The 12,829-nt window shown below is 32.9% G+C and overlaps 1 protein-coding gene across 1 annotated transcript in view; it reads right to left on the bottom strand.

Moving 5' to 3' along the window:
- muskelin (muskelin 1) overlaps window positions 1-12,829 on the bottom strand; it is a 411,065-nt gene that overhangs the window by 356,541 nt on the left and 41,695 nt on the right. The window contains exon 4 of the mRNA XM_090406668.1: window positions 1,945-2,033. Coding sequence (XP_090262794.1) covers window positions 1,945-2,033 — 89 coding nt within the window. The remainder of the gene's footprint in view (window positions 1-1,944; window positions 2,034-12,829) is intronic.

Below are 12,829 nucleotides of genomic sequence, written 5' to 3'. Positions count from 1 at the left end.
TCTTAGTATTTCCCATAATGCAAAACACAACTCCTAGGAGATGTATGATGTTATACATTATGGTAAACAAGCCATTAGGAAAAAGAAAACCAGGACGTCCTCTTAAACGATGATTTCTAAGGCCGGAACAGGCCAAGCTAGGCCTAAATCCTTGATACGCATGATGATGCCATTATGGTGGAAGGTTCACTACCTAAACCGGTTTCGACCTTTATAGAGGTCTCATCAGTGAGTAGGTAGACCAAGTAATACTGAGGTTATACCGAAAATAACTTGTATACCTTGCTATACGAGTTGTCAAAAAGGTGCACCCATAAATTACTTAAATAAAGAGCCAATAGGCTTCGCTTCGGCGATGTAACATTATTTAAATTAAGGGGATGTTAAATCCTACATTATTTCAAAGCCAAATAAGAAACTCAATGATCGGAATCAAAGAGTTTCATGCCGAATATAGTAAACTATAAAAGTTTCGGCAGATTGTAGAATAAGCTAAATATTAATATCCCCTTAATTTAAATAATGTTACATCGCCGAAGTGAAGCCTATTGGCTCTTTATTTAAGTAATTATCATTAGCTTTGCTCTTTTCTCCAAATTTTCCCCAAACATTTTTATGTCTGCTAATTAATTCCTATTCTGCTATTTAAACCTCCAAACAAGGACTAACTTTTCCTTTTTCATTGTGTCAACTGCCTTCTCTAATGGAGGAATTTTTCTCCTTGAAAAAATTCCTCCATTTCTTCCTCATTAGAACCTTCTGTGGGACCATAGGCACAAATACATTTCATTGTCCAGTTCCCCATTTTGATATTTGCCCACTTCACTCTACTTGTTGCCTACCATTCAAGAAGATTATACTCATATTTAGTGTTGAGTACTATAGTTCTTTTTACCTGATTCTTATTGCTGGAATATAACATTTTGTATTTGTTGATTAGAAATATCTCACCTGTTTTTGTCTTCTTTGTATCAGTCATGCCTATTATGTCAGTCAAGTACTTATTCAATTCTTCTGCTAATTCCATTTCTTTTCTTTTGATACTTCTTACATTGAGTACCAATTCTGAACTCTGCTGATGTTGAATTGGGATATGTTCTAGGATTTGCTCCAGTAGCTAACTTTGCACTTTTTGTCCTGGTTCTCTGACAAAAATAATGGGGGGGAGAGCTTGTTTAACCAGATGATGCCCTAACCAGCACAAAATTTTATCATGTTGTACCATCACTTCACACTGTGGTTTAAGCCAATAATACAATTTGGTCAGCTAAATGCCAAATTGCCAGGCAATCCTCATTCATGAAGTATCCAGGGAGATACCTAACAGGGTGCACCACAAGAAAGTGAGGATTAGACATTAAGTCATAAGCCCCAGTTGGCTCTCTGCACTCCTTGAAAGGCTATATGGAGGTCTCCTCTAAATTATACAACTCTGTATCATAAAAAATATAAAAAAATAAAATAAAAGTAACTGTGTCACTACTTCTATGACAACCATAAGTTCTTTTCATACCATAACTGCAAGTATCCATTACTGTCTGAAAGATATCAGTAAATAATATTCATTTTAAATAAAATATAATACCAATAAGAGGTGACAAGCAAAGAGTAGTGACAGGTGCTTGGTTTTTTATAACATGCAAGAATTAGCAAGCATTACTGCATGTTAATTCCCTATATGCATTTTCATAAAGGGTGTAAAGTACAGTAAAATCTGAGCAAATATTGTTACATTACTGTACATACATATTTCACATTATGAATCTGAATGATGCCCATGTCATTTCCTGATACAATATATATTAAAAATTAAAAGAAGAGTTATAGAGATAAATTTTTTTTTATATAAAATTAAAAATGAAAGTTCACATATCTGTCATGGAGGGAGTTAATATCAAATGAATAACAAACTTATGAAATAAAAAAAAACGAGGTGACACTTACCAATTTTGATATAGCGACATGCAAATCTATTACCCCCAATAAAATGTTTTACTTTAAATGTTTCAGGTAAATTGTCATTCTTCAAACCACTGAAAGAAAACTAAATACAATTAATACTAAAATTATTCTTAATTACTGCCTCTCCTTTTTAAAAAATTTAATTACTGATTAGTACTTCCTAAATATTTAAGAGAGAAACTTTCCTAGTTTTATTATATTACCAGTTCAAATGCTGAAGAACAAACAATGAATAATATTTTCATATGTTATTAATCAATGATGTGTGTTCATGTTCTTAACCACTGTGAAAATGTCTGTCCACTGCATCTTTTTTTCTTTGAATTGCTTGAAAGATGTAATTTAATATGCAGCTAGACAAATTAATTACACAAACACCCACTATATAAAAACCAATTACATATCAGCATTGTTTGTGTTGTTGTTGTTAATAATGTACAAAACAAAGAAGTATTATCATCTTGAACTGACTCATATGACGAAGATTTTAATTAGCTACTTCCAAGAGAAAGTTTCGGAAAATAGGTAATCTGCAATAAATTGCACAGAAAGTATTAGGTTTGTGGGAATGGCTTTCATAACTTGAAGATGTAGTGGTGTGGTCTATTTTGATTCTGAAAAAAAAAAACTACCAAAACATAAATAAAAATCTCAAATGGATAGAAAACAGGGAGCTATACATTGTCACTTTAAGAGTGTGTGTGCGTGCCTATGTAGGGAAACTAATGAAATGGACCCAGATGCACAATGTATAGCTCCCAGCCAAGCAACTCCCTTCCCACCAAGCATCTGCAGCATGGACTGCTTCAAGAAATGAAGGAACTCTGAAACCCTGGAAAAGTAACCCTAAGGCAGGGTTACTGGTTTCTGCTCCATCCTTCTTATACATTGTGTAGGTGCCACCTTTCACAGGTTGGTCAAACATAGCATAGCATACTGTAACTAGAACTTTCCCATTTCAAAGGATACAACAATAAAGCAGTTCCACAGGCCAGTATTTTGCTTTCACTCTCCTGTAAAAGGTATCACCTACACAATGTATAAGAAAAATGAAGTGGAAACCACTTCATTTTTCTTATACCAAACAATGCAAAAGCCACTGGAGGTCTTCCGTAAATAAATAAGGTGGTGGTGCTCCAATAGACTATGAATGTTCTATACCTAGTAGTCTAATTTCCATTTCCTATAGTAATTTTTTTTTTTTATCTCTACATTGCAGATCCCTATTCTTTAACTCTCTCTTCTATAATAAATGAATAAATACAGTAATATTGCAGATGATAAAAAATCTTCCACAAAATACAATATCAAAAAATTATTTAAAAAAAATAAAACAAAAAAAAAATCACAAAAATCATTACAAAAAAAAAAAAAAAAAAATCATCCACTTAAACCAACATATATGACCAGACCATAATGCAGTTCTTAAAATGTACACAACCACCCAGGCCTAAACCAGATCTACTTCTAACATAAATAATAAACAATAAATAAATAAACCAAACTCTTTACTGGAATCCTCAACTGCCACTGCCCATGTCAATTATGTGAACTCTACTCTGCATGACTCCTTCTGTCACACGTTACCAATTTGCATAAGATCTAACATCCCATGTTAGAGTTTGGTGAAGAATGTTTTTTGATCTACTAAGACCCAAAATTTCATCACTGCACTTGGCTACATTCATTTGTAGTCCTTATTACTTTCCATATCTATCATCTTCCATTGATTATCTCTATGGCTGATTTTTTTGTAGTCAAAATACCAAAACAATAAGGTCGTTTTCCTAGAGGATATCAACATCCACAACTAAAACTGCTTTATTTTCAATTTCTCTTATCAAGCTGGGACAAATCATAAGATATTTACTGTTAGCAATGGGTAATACCACTAATCCTCCATCTTCTGTCACTTTCAATCTCACATCCTCGGGCACAACAACAATGGTACCAAATGTTTTTGTAGCCATTTTGTTCCAAACCATGAACAAAAGACAAAATCTAGTCTTTTTGTTCCATGGTTTGACTATACTTTCCATTTATGATCCAAATACCCACTCTGACATAACCAAAATAATTGTTACTAGAACGAAGGTCTTTCACTTACAATATTCAACAAATTATTTAAGTCCTGATTCTTTAAAGCAAGAGAAAACATTACACTGACTTCAGACAAACCTACACATTTTTTTACTTTCACCCATGCTTTTCCTCTAATAAATACATGACATTCATTAAGCTCAAACCCTGATTCTTCAAGGCATAAGACAATGCAAGAGAAAACATTACACTGACTTCAGACAAACCTACACATTTTTTTACTTTCACCCATGTTTTTCCTCTAAAAAATACATGACCATTCATTAAGCTCAAATCCTAACCATAGTTTTTCAGATGACACCCACTGTTCTTTTTTTTTTATTTTTAGTTACAAATCATATAGTGCTTAAATTCCATAATCAATGCATCTCCTAAATGTTCATCTCCTTGTCATCCATCTATTAAGATGAGGAAAAAATTTGAAAATTGTAATGTTACAAAAACAAATTCTTGTCCACACACCAAAAATCTCACTTTCCTTTACCCTTGATAATGTGCAGATTGCCAACCAAGTTGCATTTTCTCTTCTTTGGTTGACTTAGGCCTCCATCTTGTCTAATACAAGATGGCTTGGTAACCTCTTGCACTCAAAATACTGCTTTTCAACAAAACAAATGCTAATATGATATACAATTATGTCCAACTTTAGAATATCATCATCTAGAGTGGTGATCCAATAAAGCCTTCCTAAAAATAGTTATTGCTATCCAGAAAGGACAGTATAGTTATCAGGAAAACTCTCTCACAAATAAACAAGCACCCCAATTACTTTTCCACTGATTTCTATTTTATGCCTTTTGAAAATACCTATAGGCATTTTCATACAGCTCTTCTGCTAAATTGACTGCCATCATCATTCCTGTACTTTAATAAATTTAGTTTAATCCTTTATCCAAGTGTAAGCAAATAGTTTGCGCCTGAAGTATTTTCAGGACTGAGGCAACTCGTAGTAAAGGTGGATCAAGCTCTCATCACTCCTTGTCTCAGTATCTCCCATAATGCAAAGCACATCTCCTTGTGGAGATGTATAATGCTATGCATTAAGGGAAGGGCCACTACCCAGACCGGTTTCGACCTTTATTGAGATCTCATCACTGGGTCAGTGGGAGCCAGACCCAGAAGTGGTGATACTAAGCCAGAAGCAATGGAGAAGTCATATTTACCTATACGAGTTGCCAAAAGGTGTACCACCTTATTATTAAATTACTCTGGATTTAGAGAAAGATGTTGGAAATTTTTTTCCAATTGGTTATAGACTATAATAAATTTAGTTTAATCCTTTATCCAAGTGTAAGCAAACAAAGTTTGAGCCTGAAATATTTTCAGGACTGGATAAAGGATTAAACTAAATTTATTATAGTCTAACCGAGTGGGAAAAAACTTCCAACATCTTTCTCTAAATCTCAAGTCTCTGTATCTAATAAATGTAAGGCTCTCTGAAAGCCTTACATTTGTTAGATACAGAGAAGAATGAATTTTAAAAGTTCTATATATTTTATTAAGGATGCTGTCTTTTGGAGAACTCAAAAGGCTGTAGAGAGGCTCATAACATCCCTAATATTTAATTCATGAAGCAATACAAGTAGAAATACCACTGAGGCATGGAAGGAGATAGTTACTATTATATATGTAGATTTCAATTGTGGTGGTTTCTTTGTACACAGTAGTTTATAAACTTTTCTTTTTTTAGGATAACCACTGAGGATAAATGAATATTATTTTTCAGGATGTTAATGATGACAAATATTTGTATAAAACTGAAAATTTATGTAGAAATTTAGGATTAAGCAGATATTTCCAATATCTGTAAATTTTTATTTATTATTATTATTTTTTCTTTATTGTAAGTTGATGAAATGAAGATACTGAGATCAGGTTCACCATGCAGGACATGATATATTATTCAAACCCTACTCACCCAAGAACCCCCACCCCCTATTTTTTTTTAATATGTTCAAATAGTGCTTTTTTTCCCCTCTTTTGTCAAACAATAGGTGCCAGTACACATTCTTTGCTGGCAGCAAAAGTTGAAAATTAAAATGACACCACATTTGTATATAATGTGCTACTGTTAATAAAGGTGCTGATATGCCGTGCCATTGTGTACCATCCCAAAAAAAAGAGTTATACAAAATTAACAGTGTGTACTGTGGTTGGAAAAGTTATTTATTTATTATTTTTAAATTAAAAATCTACTTACAATTAGTAAAATCGACTTGCCGTGGGCTAGCAGGCAAATGTATTTATCAGGCCCTGTCACCATGTTTTCAGATATCTCCACCAAATAAGGTTTTAATTTAGCTTGAAAATAAGTTTCTTCAAATCTTTCCATGAACAGATGGGTCTATGAAGAAAGGGAAGTACCTACTACTGAGCGATACTGTTTGCTATAAAAAACTAATCTTTCCATTTGAAGAAATTAGAATGATGATATAATGCTGCCATCTGAACAAAATAGATTTTTGTTGTGAAAGGAAACATCTGCTAGCAATGGTAAATAAGAATATCTAGACCAGCTAGAATTAACAGAGGGTAATCCAAATTCTTTCAAAATTAATTGAGTATTTTTGATTTATGAATTGATATGTTCAATATGGTTCTTTATGAGCACTGCTAAGTGGAGCTCATTCCATCCAAAACATGGTATACTGGAGTGCCTGACTTATGAATACTTGGTAAATAACCCAAAGAGGAGTGGAGTTACAGGATAGTGCACTTTGAGTTTTTTTTAATGGGTTGGCAAGTCAAGTTTTTTTTTTTAAATCTAGTATCAATGAAGCTGAGAATCAGAGTACAGCAGTTAGTTTAGTTTCATAATCAGTCGTATTCATGTTAACTATTGTCTTTGTTTCTCTCTCTTTTTTTTTTCATTTTTGTCCCAAACCAATAACTCATTTCTAAGCTGGTAAAGAATTTATTTCCAAAGCTATTATATTATTACTTTTTTTTTTTTTTGAGCAGTAGCAGTTGACAGACGAAGTATTTTGAATCTGAGAGCATATACGTTACTTTTTTGCTAAGTATCTCATTGCCTTTTATTCAAACACTATATATTTAGTAATTTTTGTGATGTCATCAAGGATTAACATTGAAGCCATAAACCATTTTGACAGAAATAAAATTTCAATAGGTAATTTGAAGGGTGATAATTCTTTCATTGATTGAATTGAATAATTCAATAATTCTTTCACTTACTGAATTGACTGATTGATTCAGCTAAGGAGGTAAGTGGTCGAGTTATCTGCAAGAATAGAAAAATAAGAACACCATGGTGGACACAAGAAGTTAAAGAAGCAATCCTGGAAAAGAAGAAAGCATACCAAAGGTTTCTAGCAAATAAGTCAACAGATGTCCAAAAAGAATACAGAGAAAAATGTAAGAGTGCTAAGCTATCTGAAAGAGCTAAACAAAACAAAAAACTAAAGTCAGGGGAAGACTTCAGTTAGAATGTAGAACGTAAATATCAGGAAGGTGACAAAATGTTCTGGAGGCTATTGAAGCAGCTTAGAAATGGAGAAAAGAATACTGTAAAAGGAAATCAAAGATGATATAGGTGACAAAAACTGAAGATAAGGATAGTCTAGATGTCTGAAGCTGATTACTTTGAAAGACTGTTAAACAAACCAAGCAGTGAGAGAACCATACTAGAAAATTTTCAAGAGGAATGCAAAGAGGAGTAAATATCAATACTTGAGGTAGAAAAAGCAATCAAACACTTGAAATGTGGAAGGGCAGCTGGAATAGATAATATTCAACCAGAAAGGCTTAAATATGGAGATATAAAGATTTTGCACTGCATAATTCAGAGCACCTGGTCAGAAGGATGTCAAATTCCCAATGATTGGAACAGAGCTCTCATAGTCCCCATATATAAAAAAAAAAATAAATATGAATGTGACAATTACAGAAGAATTTCTCTAATAAGTGTTCCAGGTAAGATTAATGAAAGCATACTTAAAAAGAGGTTGAGAAATTGTGGAAGAGAAACTTGAAGAACAAGCTGAATTCAGGCCAAATAAAGACTGTGAAGATCAAATTTTCACAGTAAGACAAATAATAGAGAAATCATGGGCATATTACAAGGATTTGTATTTTTGTATATCTAGAAAAGGCATATGACAAGGTGCCCAGAGAAAAGCTTTTCAAAACACTACAATTATATAGGATGAATGCAACATTATACAAAGCAATGCATAGTCTATATTTAAGTTGTCAGTTATTAGAATTGAAGGAAATACAAGAAAATGGTTTGATGTAAAAGAAGGAGGTAAGACAAGGATGCACATTATCTATACTCTTATTCATCATCTATATCAGCAGTTCTCAAACTTTTTTTTTCTCAGAACCCCTTTACATTCTTAAAAATTACTGAGGCCCCCCCCATGAGCTTTTGTTTATGCCAGCTGTATCATTAGTGTTCACCAAATTGAAAATTAAAACTGAGAACTTTGTAAAATAATTCTTTATTTAATAATAACTCTAATAAAGTCTTTACATACTAACATATTGTTATGAAAAATAAACATTTTTTTCATCAAGTTAGTGAGATGAATGGCTTTGTTTTACATTTTTACATATCTCTTTAAAGTCTTGCTTAGATGATAGACGAATTCATATATCTGCTTCAACATTCAATCTGTTGTGATATGATGTTTGGTTGAGGCATATGAAGAAAATCCAGCCTTACAAAGAAAAGTGGTTGGAAAAGGAAGGAGTATTCTAACAGCCTTTTCAAATAATTTCAAATAAGAATATTCTTCTTTGATGCGGCACCAAAATTCAGGAGGTGGCAGTTTCTGAAAATCCTGTTGCAATGTGCAGTCTAAAACCACGTCAATGAGCTGTTCATAATCTGTTGCATTAAAATCTATTGGTCTATCTTGTACTTTGAATGAATCTATTACCCATGTATGATTTTGTAACATCATGTAGTGGTCATTTGGAAAATAGTGGTTCATAGAATCATTCAGATCTTCCAAATGTTGGCATATTTCATTATATAAAGAACGATTTTCGTTAATATCACCACTGATCTCATCAGAATAGCCTTGAAGTAATGGGAAGATGTCAAGCTGAGTTCGCAACTATGGACAAGTCTTCCAAAATTGTAATTTATGCTTGAAAGCTTCAATTTTATCATTGGCAACAAATACAGTCAGTTGCTTTCCTTGAAGTGACAAATTCACTTTGTTCAATTTCAAGAAAATGTTTGCCAAATATCCAAGTCTGAATAACCATATTCTGTCTATCAGTCTCTTCTCTCCTTCAAGTAAAAATCATGTTCCATGAAAAATGTAGCTAGTTCAGCATGCAATTCAAACAATCGAACAAGTGCTTTTCCCCATCATATACTTCAGTATGTACTAGAAGGGCCTTATGCACACTTCACATTTCATCACACAGAATATTAAAATAGCATGTATACTTAGGGGTCAAGTCTTAATAAAATTAATGATTTTCACTGTTTCATCAAGGTCATTTATAAGTGAAACTGGAACTGCTTTACTGCAAATGAGTGATGGTGAAGAATATGCCTACTAGTAATCCTTGGCCCAACTTCCTTAATTCATGCAATGGCACCAACAGCTTTACCTTTCATAGCTTTTGCACCATAGTGCAAATGTCAACACAATTATTCCAGGATGAACCCTGGGATTCAAAAAAGATTCAGAATACTGAATATTTCAACTTCACTTGTATTTGTTGTCAGATATTCACATAAAAGAAGATCTCATTCAATTATTAGTGGTGTAGATACCAAACAAATACAAGCAAAACAGCCAGTCCTGCAAAGTCAGTAGAATTGTCCATTTGTAAGGCAAAATTGCAATTCTGCAGACGAGATAACACTTGTTCTTAATGTTTGCAGATAAATCTTTAACTTGATGAGTTACTGTATCATTGGAAAGTGATACTGTCATGATTGCCTTTAGTGACTTTTCATCCAGCATGCATATGAGGATATATGAGGAAAGATAACTTTCCTCATATCTTCTTTTCTTATTTACAGCTTCTCCCAGTTTCCTTGGAGTAGATTTCTCCTTTTTCTGAGTCAGGGGGCTGTCTGATATTTCAGTTATATCTCCTACAGCATTTTTATAAGTAGATGTGCGAATGGGAGTTCAGAAAGCAAGACTTCTAATCTGCTATTTTTAAGCCAAATCCATCCTTAAATTAAAAAGCAATATTTTGATATAATATAAAATACTATTAAATTCAATAATAATGAGGTTTGGAAGAGGTTGTAAAAATTTGAATTTATTTAAAAGAAAATATTACTGCAAAATAAGACAAAAAAGTGTACTCACTTCTTTATGTTTTCACATAGAAGCTGATACTTCAAATGATAATCATAATTCACAATCTCAAATTAAGTGGAAAGCATTTGCTTGCCACTTAACTCAAACATCTTTAACAAAGAACAATCCTACTTCTAGAGCAAATGAACGCATAGTCAAGGTGTTGACAGTGATAGGAACTCCTAGTACCTTCGTAGACAGTATTCTGCGACTATGAACAAAAGGTACTATGCGCTCTTCTGCTAGTTTAATCTCGATGCGAGCTCAGTCTTGTGACCATATCTGAGAACCACATTAATAAGACTCCCTTCTCTTGGAACTACAACTAGTTCGTAGAACTCAAAAAGTTTATGAAATAGTTTGAAAGAATGTTTTGTTCTTTCATAACATACAGGAACTGGCTGTATCTCACTTATAGGAATAACAATAATAGCTAGTAAAAGCATATTAAAATTACTGAGAATAACTCAGTTAATCACTAGAAATGCACATACTTGTGTGTGTGTGTGTGTAATATATATATATATATATATATCCTAAGCAAAAAAAATTCTAGTAAACAAGAATAAACAATAAACACATTCTATTACTTGTCAAAGCAAAGAAATCGCACACCATGTAATCATTCACAAACACTTGAAGATCACCTGAGGATGTATCGGAGATCCCCAGGGTCTGTGGACCACATTATGAAAGAAAGTAGCTTCAGGGCAGATATTAGAATCGGATATGTCAAACTTAGCTCTTTGCTTTATACAGATGATGTTGTACTCCAAAACACATCTAGTGCAAGTCTCTAGTATTCTCTAACTAAACTGAATAACAGCTGAAACAAATTTGGCATGAAAATCAGCAATAAAAAGACCAAAACTATGAAAATAGGCAGGAACATAGAAAACTTCAGTTTCATTCTGAATGGAGAGCCTACAGAACAAGAAAAATATCTGTACTATTTAGGCACAGTTTTAATGAAGGTGGCACATTAAATCTGGAAACAGACAACAGAATAAGCAAAGCTGATATGGCCAGTAGCCAGCTGAATAAATTTATATGGAATAAAAGAGAAATGAGCCAAAACACCAAAACAGCAATATATCGTGGTCTCTAGTCTCTTTCATCAAATGCGGGTTCTAAGAAAAATTAGGAGAGTGAACCAATGGCATAAATTAAGATATTAGGAAAAAACTTGACATTATTAGCATTCAAGAATGAGTCAGACTGTAAAAATCTCACCAGGAATACTTTGTGGGTAATGCCTACAAAGTCACTTATGGTCGGAAACGACTAAAAGGGAAAATCAGATCACATCAATGAGTCAGCAGAGCTAATCTAAGGTGGTAGGATCACTTAAATCAGGATCAGCAAACTTTTTAGACCAGTGACATTTTCAGGAATTCTTGATCCCTCATTGACCCTCCATCATGTTAAATAAATGAATAAATTAGGAATTATAGACACGTTAACACAAGAATATTTTAATATTTGCCATATATTTTAGTCTGAAACTAACAGACTATCTTCAGTGGCTACATAGGAACAGTTCTTAACAAGGTGGAATACTAACAATTGATCATTCAAAAGTAGAACGAGTCGCATGATGTTACATTGCTAAGAGAGGAAAAATTTCATCCGAGTGATGATTAAATTATAGGTATTAATTCACAATTTCATATAATAATCTTAATTTATAAATAACATTAGACTAATGTAGGAATTAAAAGTCCCAATTAAAAAATATATATATATTTTAATGTGTTATCCAGATTAAACTTTCCCATATTTTTGATAAGGCTATACAGTCACTTCGATTCAAGTTAGGGCGTTGAAGTAAGACCTCAGCACTCTCTGTCCTACTTTGGACAAACAGGATGCTCTATAGAAAAAAAAAAGAATTCAAGAACATCAATCATACATTCTGCACAACAAATCCAATAAGTCTGGATTGGCTCAGCACAGGATAGAGACAAGCCACAAGATCCTCCGGTCCAAGACTTGCCTTCTATACAGATGTCGCTATAAATTCGAACACCTATTCAAAGAGAGTGCTCAGGCACTACTTCAACATCCTAACTTGAATCAAAATGACTGTATATCCTTATCAAAAATATGGGAAAGTTTAATCCGGATAACACATTAAATTTATTTTTATTTTTTTTAATTGAGACTTTTAATTCCTATATTAGTCTAATGTTATTTATAAATTAAGATTATTATATGAAATTGTGAATTAATACCTATAATTTAGTCATCACGCTGATGAAATTTTTCCTCTCTTTAATGCTTAGCAATGTAACATCACGCGGCTCGTTCTACTTTTGAATGATCAATTGTTGGTATTCCACCTTGTTAAAAACTGTTCCTATGTAGCCACTGAAGATAGTCTGTAAGTTTCAAACTGAAATATTTGGCAAATATTAAAATATTCTTGTGTTAACGTGTCTATAATTCCTAATTATAATGTCACAAGT

The sequence above is a fragment of the Typopeltis vanoorti genome, chromosome 16 (genome assembly GCF_054136105.1).
Source record: "Typopeltis vanoorti isolate ZY-2024b chromosome 16, IOZ_Tvanoo_1.0, whole genome shotgun sequence".
Classification (NCBI taxonomy): Eukaryota; Metazoa; Arthropoda; class Arachnida; order Uropygi; family Thelyphonidae; genus Typopeltis; species Typopeltis vanoorti.
This window is presented reverse-complemented; position numbering and strand designations above follow the sequence as displayed.